The 22,501-nt window shown below is 50.8% G+C and overlaps 1 protein-coding gene across 3 annotated transcripts; it reads left to right on the forward strand.

Annotated features, from left to right (window-relative positions):
- Positions 1 to 1,872: 1,872 nt before the first annotated feature.
- FLCN (folliculin) lies at positions 1,873 to 19,708 on the forward strand. 3 transcript variants are annotated; one of them, XM_084640841.1, is made up of 12 exons: positions 1,873 to 2,074; positions 4,149 to 4,427; positions 5,252 to 5,398; positions 7,287 to 7,508; positions 8,745 to 8,905; positions 9,750 to 9,841; positions 10,617 to 10,810; positions 13,744 to 13,857; positions 14,476 to 14,599; positions 15,985 to 16,116; positions 17,093 to 17,198; positions 18,115 to 19,708. In XM_084640841.1, the coding sequence occupies exons 2-12, from the start codon at positions 4,179 to 4,181 to the stop codon at positions 18,314 to 18,316; spliced, it is 1,743 nt and encodes a 580-aa protein (XP_084496967.1). In that variant the 5' UTR covers positions 1,873 to 2,074; positions 4,149 to 4,178; the 3' UTR covers positions 18,317 to 19,708. The 3 variants fall into 3 exon arrangements, with proteins under 3 accessions (XP_084496967.1, XP_084496968.1, XP_084496969.1); XM_084640842.1 differs by lacking the exon at positions 1,873 to 2,074 and adding an exon at positions 2,095 to 2,226; XM_084640843.1 differs by lacking the exon at positions 1,873 to 2,074 and adding an exon at positions 2,095 to 2,190.
- Positions 19,709 to 22,501: the final 2,793 nt, after the last annotated feature.

A 22,501-nucleotide genomic window follows, 5' to 3' on the forward strand; every position in this document is an offset into this window, starting at 1 on the left:
CGCGATGGCACCAAACATGACAAGGCTAGATCAATTATGTAGATATATATTTGAGAAAATGTTTTAAAATAATCTGTTTTTAATTATAGTTTAACACAGGGATGCATTGCTTATATTTAAAAAAAACAACCCACTGATCTTTGATAATCCTAGGGAGGTTTGCATTAACTTCTACATGTCAAGGCTATGATGTAGCCATGTCAGTCCCAGGATATTAGAGACACAACATACTTCTGCAAGTGTCACAATGTTGGTCTTCAAATGGTAAATTTGGCATATGAATGCCTTCCAGTAAGATTATTTGGTCTTTCCAGCCAACCTTCCAGTAGTATCACAGCTTGAAGAGGCATGGGTATCTTGCAGTGCAGTGGCTTTCAATAGTCTGAGTGATAGCAACACATCTCTGGAATGGACAGTGATTCTGTTCCCCAGCAGCAGCCACAAAAACAGAATTGAATTGGGTAAAATCTCACAGACAGCATTAGAACAGCTTGTCTTATGCAAAAATCCAGAGCTCAGTAGCATCTCTCTCTGTTGCATTGATGGCATGCAAGATAATTTTCACGTCAGCCCCATGCAGCTGGCCCTGGGGACACCCTGCGCAGCGGTCCCAAGTGGTGGTGGGAGCAACCACAGCTCGGCAGCTCCCACCAGCGGGTGATCCCTGGCAGTTGGTGCCACACTGGCCCTGGTGCCCCTCTCCCCCAACAGCGGTCCTGGGGCCTGCCGGAGCGGCTGCTGCTACTGGCCCAGCCGCCCCCCACTCCTGAGCAGCAGCCCCCCAGAATGCCCCCTGAACAGGGCGCTCCTCTGAGCAGCGCCCCCCCCAACTCCCCTCCAGCAGTGGTCCCCCAAAATTTAGCCAGGGTATTTATACTATAAGTCATGTGTAAATTTTTGTTTATTGCCTGTGACCTGTCCATGGCTTTTACCAAAAATACCCGTGACTAAATCGTAGCCTTAACGATGGGAAATCAACTTGAAATACTCCTTCCATTTACAGTAACCTGTAACATTCCGAAAATTAACCAGGTACCACGTTCTGTGCCTTAACAAATACAGCTGGTCAACAGTCACCCTTTAACTGTGTGAGGGCTGCATGTTTGAGGTGCCTGGGTCAAAGTACAACGTTAAAAAAAATGTTTTTTTTAAAAGACACTTTCGTGATTGTTTGTACACAACTGTTCTAGGTTGGGCAGGGCGGGTACCCCGTTGTTCGTGGGCCAGGATACCCCCATTTGTCTTCACCCATTTCTTCAGCCTTCCCAGTGCCCCTGGGTTGGACCCTCCACTGCCTTGGACCCTCCCGTAGCACCACTCTTCCAACCAGGAGGCCCCAGAGCCGGGAGGGGGAGCGGATCCCTTGCCTCCTGCAGCAGCAGGTGACACCATGGGCACTATGAGTCTCTAGATTTTCACCAATCAAATTACATTTCCCCCACCCCAACCTGGCCCCAGCATTGCACCCAGGAGCTCCCAGACTGAGCTGCATAGCGCCCCCCTCTGGGCAACCCTGGGATTGGCCCCGCCCCGAGCCCCGCCCAGCGCAGCCCCTCCCACACGCACGAGTTGTGTATCCCAGGCCAGCCCTGGCGGAGTGTACCATCTTCCCGCTGCTGGGGGGCAGCGCTATCTAAGAGCCAGAGCTCGGCTGTTGCTTCCTCACCCCAGCCCGGTCCTTGGCTGGCTCAGCCCCCGACTTCGCTCTGCCCCGCTGGCGCGAAAAGACACAGAGCCCTGGCTCCACAGATCCCACCCCCCGACCGAAGAAATGGTTCAGACCACTGCCTGTGAGTCGGGATGGCCTCGGACTGAACCACTGACCTGTGCTGGGGGGGAGAAGAGAGGGGCCGCGGCTGGAAACACGGAAGCAGGAAGGAGACCGAGAAGTGCCACAGTCTGTCCGCGCCGCCCCGCTCCCACTGCCGACCTCGCTTCCAGCCGGGCGAGCGCGCCTGGTGCAGGCCAGGCAGCGGGATCGCCCCCCCCCCGCGGGGTGGTGTTGGTTCGGGCCGTCAGTCAGTGTCAGGCGCCCAGAGGCACGGGACGGGAGGGGTCTCGGAGAAGCTGCCGGGTGAGTGTCCAGACCCCTCCCCCCGCTGGGGGTCTCCGGGCGGGGGGGCCAGGCCGGAGCCTCCCCACCAGTGCCGCAAGGAGGGAGTCGGGCCGGGTCCGGTCCGGTCCTAGCTGGTGGGGGCAGGTGTCCCCGTGGGGGGATCGGGCCAGGTCTCTGCTGGGGGGGCAGGTGTCCCCATGGGGGGGATCGGGCCAGGTCTCTGCTGGGGGGGCAGGTGTCCCCATGGGGGGGGATCGGGCCAGGTCTCTGCTGGGGGGGCAGGTGTCCCCATGGGGGGGGGATCGGGCCAGGTCTCTGCTGGGGGGGCAGGTGTCCCCATGGGGGGGGATCGGGCCAGGTCTCTGCTGGGGGGGCAGGTGTCCCCATGGGGGGGGATCGGGCCAGGTCTCTGCTGGGGGGGCAGGTGTCCCCATGGGGGGGGATCGGGCCAGGTCTCTGCTGGGAGGGCAGGTGTCCCCATGGGGGGGGATCGGGCCAGGTCTCTGCTGGGGGGGCAGGTGTCCCCATGGGGGGGGGATCGGGCCAGGTCTCTGCTGGGAGGGCAGGTGTCCCCATGGGGGGGGGATCGGGCCAGGTCTCTGCTGGGGGGGCAGGTGTCCCCATGGGGGGGGATCGGGCCAGGTCTCTGCTGGGGGGGCAGGTGTCCTGGGGGGGGGATCGGGCCAGGTCTCTGCTGGGAGGGCAGGTGTCCCCATGGGGGGGGATCGGGCCAGGTCTCTGCTGGGGGGGCAGGTGTCCCCATGGGGGGGGGTCGGGCCAGGAGGTCTCTGCTGGGGGGGCAGGTGTCCCCATGGGGGGGGTCGGGCCAGGAGGTCTCTGCTGGGGGGGCAGGTGTCCCCATGGGGGGGGATCGGGCCAGGTCTCTGCTGGGGGGGCAGGTGTCCCCATGGGGGGGGATCGGGCCAGGTCTCTGCTGGGGGGGCAGGTGTCCCCATGGGGGGGGGATCGGGCCAGGTCTCTGCTGGGGGGGCAGGTGTCCTGGAGGGGGATCGGGCCAGGTCTCTGCTGGGAGGGTAGGTGTCCCCGTGGGGGGGCAAGATCAGGCCAGGTTTCTGCTGAGGGGGCAGGTGTCCTGGGGGGGATCGGGCCAGGTCTCTGCTGGGGGGGCAGATGTCCTGGGGGGGTGGGATCGGGCCAGGTTTTTTCTGGGAGGGCAGGTGTCTCCGTGGGGGGGCAGGATCGGGCCAGGTTTCTGCTGGGGGGACAGGTGTCCTGGGGGGGGATCGGGCCAGGCCTCTGCTCAGGGGGGCAGGTGTCCTGGGGGGGGGAAATCGGGTCAGGTCTCTGCTGGGGGGGAGGTGTCCGGGGGGGGGGCGGGATCGGGCCAGGTTTCTGCTGGGAGGGCAGGTGTCCCCGTGGGGGGGGGGGCGGGCCAGGCCTCTGCTGGGTGGGGGACGGGTGTCCCCGTGGGTGGGGGGGATCGGGCCAGGTCTCTGCTGGGTGGGGGACGGGTGTCCCCACGGGGGGGGAATCGGGCCAGGTCTCTGCTGGGGGGCAGGTGTCCCCATGGGGGACATCGGGCCAGGTCCTAGCGGGGGCAGACAGGTGTCAGGCAGGTTCTGGGGGGGGCAGGTCCCGCCATGGGGTAGGTCAGGCCAGGTCCCAGCAGGGGGCAGAGAGGTGCCCCCAGGTGGGGAGTTGGGGGTCAGGCTAGGGAACAGGTACCCCATGAGTAGCCCAGACTTGTTCCTGTGACACAAAAGTCGGGTGGGGTGGGGGAGCTGATCTCCCCTCTCGTCCTTAGAAGTGTCCCTGCAGGTCCGGGTTGAGGCAGGGGGCAGCATGGGGAAGCCCCCCTGGATTAGACCCTCCACTGCCTTGGACCTTCCCAGTGCCCAGGCCTGAGAACCCTGCACTAGACTCGCCCACTTGCCTAGCGAGAAAAGGGCCCAACTGAGATCTGTGACTTGTAGCCTGCGTGACCCCTTCAGAAGTGACCTGGCCGCAGAGCTGAACCTGACTCCGAGCGTCTCCCGAGTGGAAAGATCAGGGCTGGTCCTGATCGGAATGGGGGGATGTTTTGGTTTCTGTTTGTTAGACTGATGTTGGGTCCTTCCTCCCGCACCTGCAGGGGAGCGGAGGAGCCGGCTAAGCTATCGCTATGAACGCCATCGTTGCCCTCTGTCATTTCTGTGAGCTCCATGGCCCTCGCACCCTCTTTTGTACAGAGGTGCTGCATTCGCCGCTTCCTCAAGGCGCAGGGAATGGAGACAGCCCTGGGCAAAGTGAGCAAGCAGAAGACGAAGAAGGTGGCATTCAGATGAGCAGCAGGATCCGCTCACACAGCCCAGCAGAAGGCACTAGTGTGGACTCTAGTAGCCCGGGGCCAAAGAAGTCAGATATGTGTGAGGTGTGTGTGTGGCCACCCTGTGTCTTTTGCTGAACTAATGGGCTTTGGGATTCTCAGTGAAGGGCCATGTTACTGTTTGGGAGAAAAAATAGTGCACAGAAAATGGCTTATACTTGCACTGTGTCAGTAACAACAAAGGATCCCGAAACCCTCCTAAACTCTAGATTAGATTAGAATTGTTTTGCCCACCACTGACGTGCGGCCATCTCTGTAGCTAAAGCCTGACCATGGATTAACAGCGGCAACGCTTACGCAAAAGTATTAAACAGGAAATGGAAAAAATTCTGTATCTAGTTCAAATTGTAGAGAAAATGTATTCACCCATGTGTCTGTCCATCCGTCCGTCCCCAGGGGTGCTCTTCCACTTAACTTTTAGTACCTTTCTTATGAAGCTATTCCTAGTGTGCTTTGTGTCTCTCAAGTGGTGACAGATTTCAGTATGTCAGTGGATTCATGGTTGCTTCCACCATTAGCTGAATTTGGCCAGTGGTGTAGCCAACATCAAATACAAAATCCAGTGAGGGAGGGAGTTGTGAAAGAGGCTCTAGGAAAGGAAGGATGGTCCAGTGGTTAGGACTTGGGAGAGCTGGATTCAAGTCCCGGCTGTGCCACAGACTTCCTGACCATGAGTGAGTCACTCAGCCTCTCGGTGCCTCAGTTTCCCGGTCTGTAAATACTTTCCGATCTCCCCGAGGTGCGGTGAGGATATCTATGCTGAAGATTGTCAGTCATTCCGGTGCTATGGTAACGAGGCCTACATATAAGTACGTTAGATAGTTGTGTCCTACTTTACTATAGGATTTTCCTTTTCTTTCTGTGGTCAGGGTTGCCGCTCTCTTGCAGCAGGACACCCTGGATATGTCAGCCATGACACAGAGACATCAATCAAATATGTCAGCCACCAGCACCCAAACCATCCGCAGCTGTTTAGCATTGTGCGTCAGGCCTGTGTCCGCAGCCTAAGTTGTGAGGTAAGTGATATGAAATGCAGGAAGAAAATCTGTGTATAGACTCTGGGAGGGGGCTGAGGATTGGGGTGCAGGAGGGGGGTTGGGGTGCTTGCTCTGGGAGGGGGCTCAGAGCAGGGTTCGGGGTGCAGGAGGCGGTTTGGGGTGCTGACTCCAGAAGGAGGCTCAGGGGTGAGGGTTGGAGTGCGGCCTCCCGCCAGGCAGCACTTACCTCTGGTGGCACAGTGAGGCTAAGGCAGGCTCCCTGCCTACCCCGGCCCCACACTGCTCCTGGAAGGGGCCAACGTGCCCCATGGCCCCTGGGGGGTGGGCAGGAGGCACGTGGCTCTGTGCGCTGCTCCTCTCTGCAAGCACCGCCCCTGCAGCTCTTCTGGCCAATGGGAGCTGCAGGGGCGGTGCTTGCAGGCAGGAGCAGCGTGTGGAGGGAGACCCCTACCTCCCACACCCGTTGCCCTGGGTCTGCGCTGGCCTCTTCCGGGAGCGGCGTAGGGCCGGGGTAGGTAAGGAGTCTGCCTTAGCAGCAGCCACACTGCGCCGCCGGAGATCGCAATCAACTGGGAGATCCTCTAGGACTGACCAGTCGTGATCGGTTGGTGACCAGTGAACTACACAGAGCTCTCTTTCAGGTCTGGGAAAGGTACTCAAAAGTGTCACAGCTAAATATAAAGGTGGAACAGATTAGTTACCATGGATGCTAAAACACGTACACTAGAGAGCATTTGAGGTGATCAGACGATGAAAATTAAAAATTAATTCATCATAGCTCTGAAATGACTGAAACTTTATATAAACCCTTTCAGGCCTTCTTTGTGCATCAGAAAGGGCAGAGTCCAGCATTTTTTCTTTTGCAGTCACTTTTAAAAATTCCTGCCAAATACTGAGACCGAGTGTCTTGCCTTGCCTTCCGTCTCCAACCCCTTCCTGTGGCTGTGGAGGGGGCTGACATCACCCCCACACTCTGCCCCAGCCCGGTGCCCCCTCCCAGAGCCAGTACCCCATACCCCCTCCTGCACCCCAACACTCTGCTCCAGGCTCAGCCCAGAGCTCCCTCCCACAGTGCAAACCCCTTGGCCCCAGCCCAGAGCCTGCACCTCCTCCCCAAACCCCTGCCCCAGCCCGGTGAAAGTGAGTGAGGGTGGGGGAGCACGAGCAACGGGGGCGGGGTGGGGGGAGATGGAGTGAGTGGGGTAGGGGCTTTCGGTAGATCCTGGGTTGCCCTTAAGATTCAAAAGTGCTCTTGGGCGTAAAAAGGTTAGAGACCACTGGTGTAGTTTGAAGGCTTGTCTCTTTCACCCATAGAAGTTGGTCCAGTAAGAGAGATTACCTCACCCACCTTGTCCCTCTCTCATCTGATCTGTTACTGGAGAGAACCTTTGCTAACTTTGGGATGCCTACTCTTCACCTGAAGCAAAGGCACTTGTGATCTCAGAGCTGTGTTTTCGCTTTCTTGTATTTGCCCCTATTTATTTTACTTATTTATTTCCAAAATAAGCCACCTCGATGGTAATGTTTCAGGCTGTTGCTTCATATTGGTAAATGTTGGTTTTGACCTTTGTGGACTGATGAAGTACAGCCTCGTACAAAAGGAGGGCAAGCCTTACAGAAGTTGAGATTGCCCCAGCTCACTTCATCAATTTTTCTGTAGCAGAATACAGAGGCATTCTTAAGTTCCAGTTAACCTGAAGGATGTGCCAGGTACATGGGGCAGCAGCGGAGATGTTTGGCTCCGTCTATCAGATTTTCTGTGTTGGGTGGAACTCCTGAAAGGGCTGCCCATGCCTCAGCAGGCAATATCCTAACAAGTAAGAAAGCTCTGCTTGAAGAGCTCGACGTAGTTTCAGTTAAGTGATGTGCTCAGCCAATGTGTTCCAACATGTCCATTTCCCACCAGGTCTGCCCGGGACGTGAAGGCCCTATCTTCTTTGGGGATGAACAGCATGGCTTTGTGTTCAGCCACACCTTCTTCATCAAAGACAGCCTGGCACGTGGCTTCCAGCGCTGGTACAGCATCATCACTATTATGATGGACCGGATCTATCTCATAAACTCCTGGCCTTTCCTGCTGGGGAAGATCCGAGGCATCATTGATGAGCTTCAGGGAAAAGCACTCAAGGTGGGTCTGCTCGAGAGAGAACACAAATACGGGTGAGAGAAAGAAGGTTAAGTGGGATGGGCGTGTTCAACAGTTTGGGAGAGAAGTAAAGAGTAATGTATGAAGCTAGAGCTTTAAGGGAAATTTAGGTGGTGATATTGGGATTAAGGGGCACATAGGGATGGACCCATGCTGTGGATGCCTCAGGAGGGAAGAAAGACATCTTCTCCATCCCATCTCTTTTGTTGCCTGTAAGCAGGGGTTGAACTGTGGGAGGGGGGAGGGAGGAATTGTGGTATACCTCCAAGCTCTGCCCACAAAATAAACTCGCCCCATGTGAGACATTGGAATGAGGGCCACTCATGGTAGACTGTGCAGATGTTCAAAATATGATTGTGCAGCACTCAAACTCCGCTTGGTTCCTTCTTGGTGGGGCTTAACTGTGCCTAGAGGCTCTGCTAGGTTTCTTGGGCTTGGCTGCTTCCAGATTGGGGCGGGGAAAATAGCTCCCAAATGCCACCCACTTGTGGCACCAAAGTGTGGTGTCTCCCACAGGAAATTGGGCAGATCTGCTCTTCTCTCTTTCTCACATGAGGAGTGAAATAATGTAAATGTTAACGATAGCTGTCATTGCTGGGTATCTGAGATAACACCTCTTGGAAATGAATGGGGCAGTTCACACCCCTCAGAGCTATAGTAAATTTTCTAAATCACTTAGGTGCTTTAGGCTCCCAAGTCCAACTTTCAAAAGTGCCTAAGTCCCATTGAAAATCAGTGGGACAAGGTGCTTTTGAAAATTGTATCCCCAGTCTCTGCATACTTAGTCATTTCTGCATCCGTTTCACTCTGTTTTGAGGTTTCTTCACAACCATAAATGGTAGAGACTTACTTTTTATTTTTTTCCATTTGTTTCTTTCTTTTAAAGCTGAGATTCTGGAGAATCAAATAGCAGCTTGAGAGAGGTGCCAGTGTGGCAAACTGCCATATACCAGCCCAATCAAGTCTTGTCTGTAATAATGTCATTCTTTCTCCATCTTTCCTGGATCTAAGGGGAAAATTTTCAATTTGTCCATCCTTCTGGTGGGAAAAGAGGCACAGAGCAATGGAACAAGAATTGCCAGCTTGATTCTGTAGCTGATGGGAAATAGTGTTTTATTCTGTGTTACAAGGTGCATCTGCCTAGTTGTTCTACTGTGTCATATTTAATAAAAAATGTCTCTTCTGTTGTCCTCTAACTGTCTTTATTTTGTAACTCAGGTGTTTGAAGCTGAGCAGTATGGGTGCCCGCAGCGAGCCCAGCGCATGAATACGGCCTTCACCCCCTTTTTGCACCAGAGGAATGGTAATGCCGCCCGTTCCCTAACGTCGCTGACCAACGATGAGAACCTGTGGGCGTGTCTGCACACCTCCTTTGCTTGGTAATGCCCTCTGTGTCTCTGGGGCCTATGCCACCTGTTGGAATAACAGAGACATTTCCCAGCATCCTAGAATAGTAGGGAGCATCTAAGTTGTTTGTATTCCAGTATTATGTGGGGCTCTATCCCCAAGTCCCTGAGTTAGCAGGGACTGGGCACGCTGATGCAGCAGCCGGCTTGGTCCCTTGCTTTTCCTATTGCTCTACAGCAGACGTTCCAGCCGACTCAGGAGCAGCACTGACGGGCTGCGGTAGGAACCATGGTGATCAGCCTGTCTGATCTAGAGGGAGGGGCTCTGCAAAGCATCAGACAAAAGTGCAAGGAGGAAATAGAGCTCTTTTATCCCACCCCACCCTGCACCTAACTTGTGACAGTAGTAACTCTGTGTTGAACAGTCTAACTCTGCCATGCCCTGGTACCTTGTACTGTACCTTGTAGAGCATAAGATGTTTTACCCTGCCAAATGGGCGTGCGTTAGTGAAATTTCACAGCATGCTATGCCAATGCCAGACTCGGACATCAGACTCCTCTGGAGAAGTGCTGTGGAGAGTGGCGTACTCTTGGAGATGAGCTGGTTTGGGTTTTTTTTAGGAGGGGTGTAATAGTATGTTACTGCAGCCTTTCTTTCCAATGCCATTGGGTGTCCCAGTCCGCAGTGAAAAGTTTTAGTAGTTACAACATGGGGAATTGAAGGGTTGCTCAAATGAGCCACATCTCAGTGACAGCCTGATTCTTGGTAAGCTTACTCAGCCAGGCTGCATGCTGGCAGGTCTGCCCCCAGCAAGTAGGCTTGATGAATGCTGTTTTGTTTTTTTTTCCCCTCCCCTCTCACTCCCCACTTCACCAGGCTTCTGAAAGCCTGTGGCAGCCGACTCACTGAGAAGCTTCTGGAGGGAGCTCCCACAGAGGACACCCTAGTTCAGATGGAAAAGCTTGCAGGTGAGTCTCCAAGCTTCTAGAGCAGGGAGAGCATTTCAGAATGCTTTGAATGGGGAAACTGTGAACATCTGCTCATTACATCCCCAGTATAAGTACTGTTTGCCTCTGTCATCCTGTGATACAACTTGCCTAATGACTCATGTCCTCCCATGTGGAAAGAAATCTGATGTGAAATTAGGATCTGTGGAGGTTTAAGGTCTCCCTGTGTGCATTCATTATTTGCATATTGGCCTCGCATTTCCATGATATCTGTACCTTTTAGCTGGGATGTACCTCACACTGTGTCTGGATGGCCAAGAGAGGTGGTTATTGCATGACATGAGACTTTTCCCCTTTCTTACTATTTCACAGACTTCCTAAATATATAGAAACGTGGATTTCCCACATTGAATTAGTTCATCAGTCCATCTACTCGAGTATCTGCATAGCCTGCCTCAAGGAGCAGCTGGTCCCTTCAAAGGAAGGATACAGAAAGCTCCAGAGTGTATTTGGCCAATTGTGCAGTGTTCTATCTGGGTGAAAACTTACTTCCTGACTCTCTGGTGGTCATTTTATGCCTTGAAGCATGAGTTTTGATTACTTATTACCATAGCTTACATAGTAAGCTGCAAATACTACCGTCATGTAAAGGCCCACCCATTTCTCCCCTCCCTCCCAAAATTGGCCATAGTGAGTCAAGTGTGAATCGATACTAGATGATGATCAGAAGTTGAGCTCTGGGGCAGTTGTTGTATCTGGAGGGAACATAACAAATGATCTTTCTCTTCTCTTGGAGATCTGAAAGAAGAGTCAGAAGGCTGGGATGGCTCAGAGGGAGAAGAAGAGAAGCCTTCTGCCCAGCCTGATGTTGTAGAAGGGCGGGAGCTAACTAAATGCCCAACGGACACATCTCTGATGTCCGATGGCAGCAGCTGGAATGTAGCTCCCAGAAGGCTGTCCGTCTTCCGGTCCCTCAGGCACATGAGACAGGTAGGAAAAGAGGACTGGACCCTTTGGCTGGGTGCTTTCTGACCTATGTGCCGGCAAAGCCTTTATTCAGAAGAGAATGGCTACTTACTGCCATGTTTTGTGTTTTACACACACACGTTTTTCTCCTGGGGTCTAAATTCAGTTTTTCTTTCCTGGTACCTCTTTCACCTACCTCTGAATGTCAGCAGTGCTGCTCAAAGAGGAGTCAGCAAAGAACTTGAAAACCATCTGGCATCTGAAGCATGGGGTGTGGGGGTGTCACGATTATAAGGTGAACTGCATCTCTAACTCCTCTTGGTCTGAGTGCGCCCACTCTAGGTCACTTGTCTTTCAGGGAGGAATTGCACAATTCTCTCACAGATCAGGCCCTGAGTTGCAGTCCCCTATGTGTCAGCTATGATTTACCTCAGCAGGCCTGATTTATGTCCAGCCCCTGCACTTCTGTTCCCTCTGAGAGCCATGACAGTGGTTTAATACAGCGACAAACCAACCTCTTTAGAGCAAAGTATTCTTTAGTTAAAACAAAAGCATTTAAGAGAAAACCCCTCTGAAAAATTATAAAGCAGACTGTAGGTATGTCTAGCTTTTCCCTAAGGTTTCCCTGAATCTGGGAAGGCCTGATTTCTTTAGATCCCCCTGCCCCACGAGTCTCTGTCTGTCAGCCTGTCTCCCTGAGTGAGCCTCTTGAATGTTTTAGACTGTTTGTCTCTAGCCTCCCAGACTGGCAAGACAAGGCTCACAACTCGGGGACAGGATCCTCAAAGCTCACAGCTTGGCCCTTTGTCTTCCAGGCATGTGCTTAGTGCTGCTTGTCTAGGACTATTGTGGGGCTTTCCTGTTTGTGTTTCCACAGCCCCCTCTTAAGGTAGAGCAATCCTTCGTAGAAAAATTCTAATAACCCTCCATAGTTGTCCAGAAACTTTAGTTCACTGATCAGGTCACTTACAATGGTATGAATATTGTTTGTAGATTAACGTACAGTTCTCCACACCTGTCAAAGTTGGCAAACAGGGCAGTGGTAATGGGAGTTAGGCATTTTCATCCCCGGACCAGTAGTATGAACACATCACAGGTCAGTAGTGACTGAAAGTTGTTGTCATGTATTGGCAGTTTGGTTTGTATGAAGTGTTAGGTCTCAGTCCCGTTCCAAATGAGCAATTGTCTGTCTTACCCAAACCACCAGTGCAGTTGGAATGGACTGGCCCACTTGTTGGCAGCCTCAGCTGAGAGACCAAGGAGTGAATGAATGTCCCTGGGAACTGAGCTGTTCTCTTACCTGTGGTTAGAACTGAATTTAATCCTAGGTTGTGGACAGAAATGTTGGCAGGGAAGTATGCGCTCTTGTGCTTGCTCTGAGACAGAGCTGAAGTCCTGCTGTGATGGTTGGGCCTATAAATTGACCCTAACTGTGAGTGCAACAGCAAAAAGTGAGTGAAAGTTTATAAAACATTGCAATAACCTATAACACCAAATGTTGGTGGGAAAAGGGGCAAAAGGGAGACTCAGTCCAAACCAAAAGGCTGACTGATATAATTCAGGGACTGTGTTAAAATGTGCCTGGCAAAGTGTGGGAGCAGAAATCAATGGACCAAAATTGGTGTGTCAGAAATTAGTCCTAATAGATGAACAAAATAATGAGGGGATTGGCTGTTCCACCCATTGCTTCTTTGGAGCTCTTAAAAAGAAAGATGTTTGGGGGGAAATTAGCAGAAGAAAAAACTGTCTGACAACTACCACTACAGTCAGTTTTACCAGCATGGCTGCCACCGTCTTCTGGGATCCCCGGATCTACCGTAACACCACTGGGCCGTCGGTGTTCTGGTCCCAAAAGATCTGGCCAGAGTGGGCCAGAGAGAGGAACGCAGAAGCCATAATCACTTCCACTGGTTCCAGCTGACTCCCAAACACCCCTTGGGGTGTGAGACTTTTTCTCCACTCACTCCTTGTGTGTCCTTTTTCCTTCCTCATCTCATTTCTTTTCTTTCCTATCCCTCTCCTTTTGCATTCAGTTTAATAAAAGCCCAGCTAAGACTGCAATACTGCTATCAGCCTGTGACCAAAAAGGCAAATAGAAGCAAACAGTCCGATGCTGGTACCAGTTTTCCAGGTCTCCGAGTGGCTGATAAGACTGTGTGCTGTCCCTGTTGTTTTCCAGCAGTGAGGTTGCAAGTGAAAGTCAACACCAGAGACAGAAGCTGCATTTTCTAGCTGTGGTGTTCTCGTTTTTCCATTTTGTGTGGGTTTCTCTTGTTTTGTCATATAGGAAACAAAAGGAGACTTTGACAACAGCAATAACAACTCCAGCCCATTTCAACAAACTTTTTCTCTCTCTCTCTCTCTCCTTCCCCCCACCCCACGCAAAAGACAGTTATCACCATCTTTAATACTATCTGAAAGACTGTCAAACAAGGGGTTTTTTTCCCCTTCTAAAGGCTCTTTGCAGTGAAAGAGAACATGGATGTTATTAAAATAAACCTTACTTAACACTTTACATTTCAAGTCCTTTAACTATTTTCCTTCTTTTCTGTATCTTTAACAAAGGTTAAAAATGACTTTTAATCGTGTGTTTGGTATGGCATTAAGCAGGCTGAGGTCTCTGTATTACCAAACCCTAAACCTTGTTTCCAACTGTTTAATGTTGGACAGAGACAGAGTCATATTAACACCTTTAACTCTTTGAGCCCATATATTCCATCTAAATTAATACAAGAGCCCCAACAGGTGGTCAGTCTGGCATCTTTCACCAATGCTAAAATACATATTTAAACTTGTGCTGTATGCAGACAGACTTAATGGTAATAGTTCACTCGCATTTCCAATAGGTAATCAGTAACATGGCAGGAAGGCTACTTTGCAAACATGCTTGTGGTGGACTAAAATGGTGAAGGAAAGTAGTAAAATATCCAAGTAAACTCTGGATTATCTTGTTTCAGGTCCTGGGGGCATCAGCTTTCCGTATGCTGGCATGGCATGTATTAATGGGGAACCAGGTCATCTGGAAAGCACGAGATGCAGATCTCGTCCAGTCTGCCTTTGACATCCTACGGGTAAGAACTTGTTTCTTCATCTCCCTGTTGCATCTTCTTGCATAGTTGTTTAATAGTTTAGGCCCTCAAATTGACCTGCCTCTTAAAATATAATCTGGTGGGGAATGTGCTCTGAATTCTATTAGAGTTTAAAACAAAAAATGCTGTTTTGTTACCAAAACCTTACATTAAAAAATCCCAACACCTCTATCGTTTATGTGGGGTCTGCGATAATTAGTGTCTTGCTATTGTGTAACAACCAGCAGCAAGAGAACTGAAATAATCAGACTTCTGAGCAGTGGAGAAAACCTCACCGAGTAGAACTGAAAAAGAGGGTACGACCTCTCTTATTCCAAGGGTTTCTAGGAGACTTTTTCCCCTTTGAAGGCTCCATATTGCAGCCTTTAAGTCTCTAAGCCAAGGAAGGCTGGGAGTGATTCCCTGCTCAGCATCGTATTGACCAAAGGGAGTCTTTCAAGCCAAGTGAGGTACTTCCGTCTCCCAGAGTCAGTGCAAGCTGCCTTAGCAGCCGTCCGAGGTGCCATTAGCCTGACAAGTGAGACAGAAACTTGGACGTGAATGGGGCCCATATCTATTTAGTTTTAAAGCTTCTCTTGCCATGTTTGTTTCCTTCCGCAGACCATGCTGCCTGTAGGCTGTGTTCGGATTATCCCCTACAGTGACCGCTATGAGGAGGCATATCGGTGTAACTTCCTGGGGCTCAGCCCCCATGTGCATATCCCACCCCACATACTGTCATCTGGTAAGAGCCTGCTCCTGAACCAGCTCCTCTCCCTGTTGCCCATGTTAAAGAAAATACCTTGTGAAGGCAGAGTTGGCAACTAAAGCCCAACATCCTTGAATGAGCTAGAACCAGTGCCCCTTTATGCTGTTTTCCAGGTGACCTTACCCATTCTGTTGCTGAGGGACATTGCATGATCATTGCTTGCAGTGGGCTCAATGACTAGAAATCCCAGTTCTTGGTTAATAAGAGGCTAATACTGCTGTATATGGAGCAAACACTGCAGCCTGCCAGAGCGGCACTCAGTTTATATGCACACATACAAGTCTGTGACCATCTGCTGTGTGTGGTGGATTTGTGTGAGACATTAACCTAGAGGTGTTTTAAACTTTGTCCATCTGAGGGCTATGTCAGCCTTTCTGAATGGGGATCCTAAACAAATACAGCAACAGTATGGGCCCAATCCAATTCCCACTCAAGTCAAATGGAGTCTTTCCATTGGCCTCCAATGGAAGTTTGATCAGAGCCTTAGTGAGCAAATGGTTTAGATGGAGAACGTTGTAGATGTTAGATAGTAAAGTCTTGGCCAGAGCTGGGTGTTAGGAATTCATTTATAGTAAAACTTTTACAGCAGGGGTGCAGGTGGTTGCTATTATATTTCCAAGATTTATTAAGTTAACATCAGCAAGCCAGAGATCTCCACAGCCAGTTCTTTTAGGACTCATAGGTGCAAGTTATCTGGACCTGCTGATTTTGAAAATGCTTACCCTAAGTAGGTGTTTAACATCCTCCTTCGTTACTAATGGACAGGAAAGTACTTTATCATCCCCATATGATGCGAGTATATCATCCTGCTTCTTTCCAAATACAAAACAGAAATATGTATTGAATGCTTCTGCCTTTTCTGCATCATTAACAATTTTACCATTTCCATCTAGTCATGGGCTTATACCATTGAAAGGATTTCTTTTGTTCCTAATATAGTTTAAAAACTTCTTATTGTCCTTAGCCCTGCCAGCTATATTTCCCCTCAATGTCTTTAGCTTTTTTACATTTCATAATTTCTAATTTATATTGGTTGCCGTTTAGATTCCCCTTTTTCGATTTGTTATATTTCTAATTGCTGCCTTCACTTTGTCAGTGAACCAAATGGGCTTTTAGCCAAAGTTGTCCCCTTTCTTCAATGTGGAATCATATTTTTTTGGCCGTCTAATACGTTCTTCTCAACTCCCAATTTTCATTCACATTTTCTCAGTCTAAACTTTTTCTCCTGATCAATTTCGCTCAGTTTCCCTCCACTCTGGGGAAATTAGCCCTTCTGAAGCACAGAGTTTACACATTTTGATATATTATTTTTCATAGAGATTGTTGGTTTTAATGTGCTGGGGGGTTTATCATCACTCTAGAATTTGCTGTCCTTGTGGAAGTCCGCACTGCCACCCGGTGCAGCCTCTACCCGGTCCTGTTTGATGATGAGCAGCCCCTCAGCAAGTACGAGTTTGTGGTCACCAGTGGGAGCCCTGTGGCAGCAGACCGAGGTGGGTGCTTTGGAAAGATGGAACTCTGTCAGGAGAGGCCTATGCAGCTGTGGCCGGAATAGAATCTCTGTCTGTAGCTGTTAGCATTCATTCATCAGCATTTGGCTGTGTGGGCTTATTCTTGTGTTCTGGCCGCTAAGAAAGTCTGTATGCAAGGCCACGTCAGTACACAAATATGGTCTTAGAGACCTTGGTATTCTCTAGATAAGCAGGCTGTTGAAATGCTGTTAATTATATAGGATTTGCCATACAGCTCAGCAGATTTATAGAAGATTCTTCCTCTTCTCTGAAGAATATTAGACACTCTCACCTGGCCTACAATAATGTATCTAGGGAGATACCTTCCTGGTCCATGTTGAACACTCTGTGCTCTGAAACATCTCAGTTCCCTGACCTCTGGTGAGTGCAGTCTAATCTGCTAGTCAGCCAGATGATAAGGATAACATTATCTCGCTCCAGTGTCTGATACTGACTTCCTGGGACTGAACTACAAGGACTAAATTCAGCTTTACCTTGTTTAAAAAAATGTGTCCGATGCTCCCATGCTGAGAGCTTAATTTTACCTACAAACAACGCTTTCCAAGTGGGCCCAGTCATGTGGACTGGGTGTGACCCCAAGGCACCGATGTAGACAGCGCATTCAGTGTTTTCAGAGCAGTCCGTTTTTAATTTAGAAGAGAGATTTTCATAGGCTCTAAGAGGAGGCACAAGACTGATTCCCCTCTCACCACCCCTTTAAGGACGTGGGTGTAAGAGAGCTAAAACAGGGACTTCTCACGCACTGCAGAAGAAGATCTTACTGCATTCCAGAAGCTGCTGCAGGTCCCCAGCTATGGTTGGAGGATCCTACTAGCATATGTACAGCTGTAGTCTACTGAGCCTTACACAAGCGTCGGCATCCCATGTTAACTGCTGATAAAGGCAATCTGTAATTCCAGTGTTGTTCCTCTTGTAACCCTTCTCCCTGTGCTTGCAGTTGGCCCTACTATCCTGAACAAGATCGAAGCTGCTCTGACTAACCAGAACCTTTCTGTAGACGTTGTGGATCAGTGCCTTGTCTGCCTGAAGGAGGAGTGGATGAAGTAAGAGGCAACTGCTTTGGTTTCTGTGAAACAGCTTTAGATATTTGTTAATTTAATCCCATCAAGATTTTCCAAAGGGTTTTCTGAAGACACTGGTGGGATAACCAATTTACATATTCATCACTCTATACAGGACCAGTTAGTAGCCAGTTGACCTTTGACGTTAGTTTTGAGCCCCGCTCTCTGGAGAGCAGTATGATCTGGTGATCTGAGCCCTAGTTCTAATCCTAGCTTTGATACCAGCTCCCTCCGTGGCCTTGGGCAAATCTCTTTTAACCTCTGTGCCTCAATCTCCCCATTTGTAATGCTTGTCTACATGACAAATCTTGCTTACCTCACAAAAGTGTCAGGAGGATTCAAGAGCTGTCTCCATCTTCAGAGCACTTTGCAAATGTATATTGGGCTGTGAATGTCCACTAAGATCTACAAGCAGGTAACTGCCAAACAGATAACATAGTGCTGTCCACCGGGGCTGCATGTAAAGGCACAAGTGGTTACAATGGAAGACTGAACTATTGGGTGAAATAATTCATGGCACTAGTGTGGTTTTAGCCTGATTTGAAAGCTAGGAGGGAGTTAGATATGCACATTCTGTGGGAGGCTCTTCCAAGTGTGCAGCGTGGAATGGACGAAGGCATAAAGGCTAAAATGGGAAAGGAGACCAAGGGAAAATTCAGAACTGCTAAATATTATCAGGGCTGGAAGTGGCTAATAATTATGTCCAGTTCCTTTTTCCAAACCTCTGAGCACAAGAGGAGCTCCTTTGGGATGTTCCTTTTGATGCTTTATTTGCATCTTGTTGCACAGAATAGGATATTGGGTACGAAAGAGAAACTTGCAGTGCTTCCTATGCCTGTATCTCAAACATAATGTGTCCTAATGCATCTCTAGTGACAGGAATTTTTTGTTTCTGCAGTAAAGTGAAGGTCCTCTTTAAATTCACCAAAGTGGACAGTCGACCCAAGGAGGACACTCAAAAACTGCTGAGCATTCTGGGGGCAGCTGAGGAAGACAATGTCAAGCTCCTCAAGTTCTGGATGACTGGCCTGAGCAAAACATACAAGTCGCACCTGATGTCGACAGTCCGCAGCCCAACCTCTTCAGAGTCTCGGAACTAACCGGGAATGCCTAGTCTCACCTGCTGCCTTCGAATACGTGCAAAGAACCGAGAGAGTTTTCGTTGAGCCTTCAGCATGCGCATCATGTGAATAGTGAAACACCATTGAACCTCTTTCTGCCCTCAGACTAACTCTAAGAGTTCTAGTTTTAGTCTTTTGAATTGCTGTGAGACTGTGCTCCTCAGAGTGCATGCAATTAGGGCTGCTGTCTGCCTCCCGGTAGGCCTCTGGACTCCAACTCCACTCTGAACCTAGCCTGCAAACTGAATCTAATTCAGTGTAACTCAAGGAATCAGAGTACACCAGTCAGTGCCCTTGTGCCAGCCTTATACTAACGGGGTGACAGTAGAACTCCTGCAACTCTGGACTTTATCTTGGATGTTGCCATAAATAGACATCTTGATGCTTGGGACTCTCGAGACAAATAAACTGTTTGTACATAATATCTCTGTAGGTCCCACTTAACATCTCCATAGGTTAGAGGAGCAAAGAAGCAAGAAAAAATCTTAGGCCATGTGAGTGGGGTTACTACATTCTAACCTTAGTTATGGATCACTCCTATCATTACTTTCTAAAACCACTTCGTGCTCAGTAGATTTGGCTGGATCTGAAGAACTTCATGACTTACTCTACAACCGAGAATTGCAGGAGGAGTCTGATTTGATTTATGTCATTCCATCTTCTTAATATCCTAACTTTAAAACTACACTTTAGGTTTGGTCCAGAAATCTGCTACTGTCCAAAATTGTAAGTGACACAGGGATCATCTCAGAGCACACACTGAATGATGATGTGTAGGCGAAGTTCCTTTTTATTTTTTGCTTAAGGATGTAAGTCTTCAAGCACAGAGGGTACTTTATCCTGGACAAGCTCTTCTTACCTTTCTCCTACCCTCAGAAGTGCTCCACTGCTCTCTGTATCCTGAAGTTCCAGCTCGGTGTGTGGTTAAGCAGGAAACAGCCAGTCTACAGACTCTCCCTCACTGTGAAACCCTGAAATAGCCAATTTGAAGTCCTAATAGTCTGCCAATACCATGGCAAGGAGAGCATGCACCAGAAGAGCAGCACCATCTGTGCATCTTTTAGCTACTGACTTTGGCTCTTAGTGAACATCTTACTGTAAAGGAATTACTGTATTTCTAATTTTATCCTAGGTTATTGTTGGAAAGCTTGACAGGACTATAGAAATTACAAATAAAAAAGGCAAAGGAAGCGAGTTGTAATCCCCTTGACCTAACGTGTTCGCATTTTAACAAGAACCAGAGCTGATATTCAGACCTGTCTGCAGGTTTTGTTTTTATGTATATTTAGTCCATGGGTATTTTTGTCAATAAGGTCTGTAAAAATCGCAACAAGAATTAAAGCTCAATCAGAGCTATTTTTGTAAAATGGAGAGCACCTGATTTGTCTTGGTGTTTAAGTATTTTAAAACTGGACTGGACACAAGAGCAGCAATTTAACCACGGGACTTCTCTTGCACTGGTTCCCAGGGTTTGGACTGCAGAACGTTATACATCTTTTTGTTTCTTAGATTCTGCTTCTTGTTTGTAAGAAACAGTTATTCCGAATTGGCTTTAATCCCAAACAACTGATTTGTCAGCTCAGAGGTTCTTGACTATGCACAGCCGTCCCAGGAAGCTGACACAGCCAGTGTGCACACAACCCAGGGGAGAGACCATTATCCTGTTATTTCAGAAACTGCCCAGCTTGAATAACTTTAAGGTTCACCATAAACATGCAGAAAATGCAAGAATTTTCACATAAGCAATGTTCTTGCAGCTCTAGACCTGCTGGTCTTACTGAAGCTATAGCGGGAATCAACACATTGTTTTTAGCCTGAGTTAATTGACTAATGGGGGAGGGAACCAGTGCCATGATTGACATCTTTCACCAGTCCTCTCCCTCTAACTGATGTTCTCCAAAGCCGGGGGAAGGGAGAGGGGAGTCAGGGCTTTAGCCCTGCAGAGTGCTGGGGCTTCAGGCTTTGGCTGCTGGGAGAACAACACATCTGCTCCTGATTACCTCAGCAGGGCACCCAGTCTGTCTGAGGTGGGAGAGGGCACACCCAAAAATTATAATGGGGGGGTGCAGGCAAGGGGGTCTCTAGGAGCTGTGCACAGTGAGGGGTGTAGCTCAGGGTGCAGGGGGGGCAGCTAGGGGCTGTGTGCAGCATAGGGGGTTACAGGAGAAGAGTAGATAGGGGCTTTGTGTGGCTGGCAGGGGGTAGCTCTGTGCAGGGAGGGAGGGTAGCTAGGAGCTCTGTGCGGCATGGTGAGTATCTCAGGGTGGCAGGCGCAGGGCAGATGTGTGTGGGCCAGGGGAGTATCTCAGGGTACAGGGAGGGGGTATCTAGTGACTGGGCACAGGCAAGAGGGTAGCTCGGTGCAGGGAGGGGTTAAGGGCAGGGGGGATAGCTCTGGGCAGGGAGGAGTAGCTAGGGGCTGTGTGCGAGCAGGGGGTAGCTCAAGTGCAAGGAGCAGGGCTGCAGGGGGGTAGCTAGAGGCTGTGCATGGGCAGTTGGGTAGCTCAGGGTGCATGGGACTGGAAGAGAGGTAGCTAGGGGCTGTGTGCCAGGGGCGTGCTGGGTAACTAGGTAGAGGTCTCCAAACTGCGTGGCACGTTTCCCCCCCAACTCTCCGCGGGCAAGGCATAACATTTGGGGGCGGGCCCATGCCAGCCCCCACAGAGGGTGGCGAGGGAGTTCCACCCAGACCTGCCCCGCCCCCCAGCCTCAGCGCCAGCCCCTGCCACCAGCCCTGGCCCCTGCTCCTGGCCTCAGCCCCACCTCCAACTGCAGCCCCAGCCTTGGACCCCTTGGTGTTGTCCACCCCCCCAACCTCTCGGAGCTGCAGCACCACTCCGGGCCATGACTCTGGGGGCCAAGGGGGTGCAGGGCACAGAAAGTTGAAGCGGCACAATCCTCAAAAGTTTGGGGACCACTGAACTGGGGCTGTGTGTGGGCTGGGGGAGTAGCTCAGGTTGCAGGAAGGGGGTTAGCTAGATAGAGGTACCCAAACGGGGGGGGAGGGGGAAGTGAGGAGGTATGTTCGCGGAGGGGGCACAATGGGCCCAGGCCAGCCCCTACAGAGGGTGGGGGGTAGGGTGCCAACTTTCTAATCACTCAAAACCAAACACCCCTACCCTGACCCTTCTCTGAGGCCCCTCCCCCTGCCCCGCTCGCTCCATCTCCCCTCTGTCCGCTTGCTCTTCCCTACCCTCACTCACTTCCACTGGGCTGAGGGTTGGGGGGCAGAGGGCTGGGCTGCAGCTGGGAGTGTGGGCTCTGGAGTGGGGCAGGGTGTTTGTTGGGGGGGGGGGGCGCAGGTTCCGGGAGGGAGTTTGTGGTAGGGGACTCTGGGCTGGGGCAGGGGGGTGGGATGCAGGAACGGGTGAGGCGTCCAGGTGGCGTTTACTGCAGCTCCAAGGTAGCGGCCGCAAGGTCTCAGTGGCCTGTAGGTGCACGGGTGGGCAAGTGGCTATGCACAGTGCATGCTGCCTTTGTGCCCACAGGTGCAGCCGACCCCCCCGCCCTCCCCACAGCTCCCATTTGTTGCAGTTCCCGGCCAATGGGAGCTGCAGAGCCGGCCCTAGGGGTGAGGGCAGGGTGCTGCGCCTCCCTGGCTGCCCTAGTGTCTAGGGACCACAGGGACCTAGTGGCCACTTCTGGAAGCAGTGCGGAGCCCAGGCAGGTAGGGAGCCTGCCTTAGCCCAGGCTGTGCTGTTGACTGGACTTTTACCGGCCCAGTTGGCGATGCCGACGGGAGCTGCCAGGGTCCCTTTTTGACCCAGGTGTTGCGGTTGAAAACTGGACACCTGCCAACCCTAGCAGGGAGGAACTGCTACCCAACCCTGCCCCACACCCAGCTGCTGGCACTCACTGCAGCCCTGCTCCAGGCCCCAACCCCAGCCTCAGATCCTGGCCATGGCTCTGGCCCCGTCCCAGCCCCAGATGCACCTCCCAGCTGCAGCCCCAAGCCTTCTGGAACTGTTGGACCACTGTGCACCCTTAACTCTCCAGCCTGGGCCATCTGTCACAATGCTCAGCCAGGGACAAGCAGAAAACCCCTCCAGGTGCTGTGATCACTCAGCCATCAGCATGTGGAGATCCACACTCAGCCACTCATGGCATACAGAGAGAGAGGTGTCACCCCAGCAATACGCTGCTCAAGACGCCCTTGGACAGTGC

This window comes from Lepidochelys olivacea (assembly GCF_965140295.1).
Source record: "Lepidochelys olivacea isolate rLepOli2 genome assembly, chromosome: 10".
Lineage (NCBI taxonomy): Eukaryota > Metazoa > Chordata > Testudines > Cheloniidae > Lepidochelys > Lepidochelys olivacea.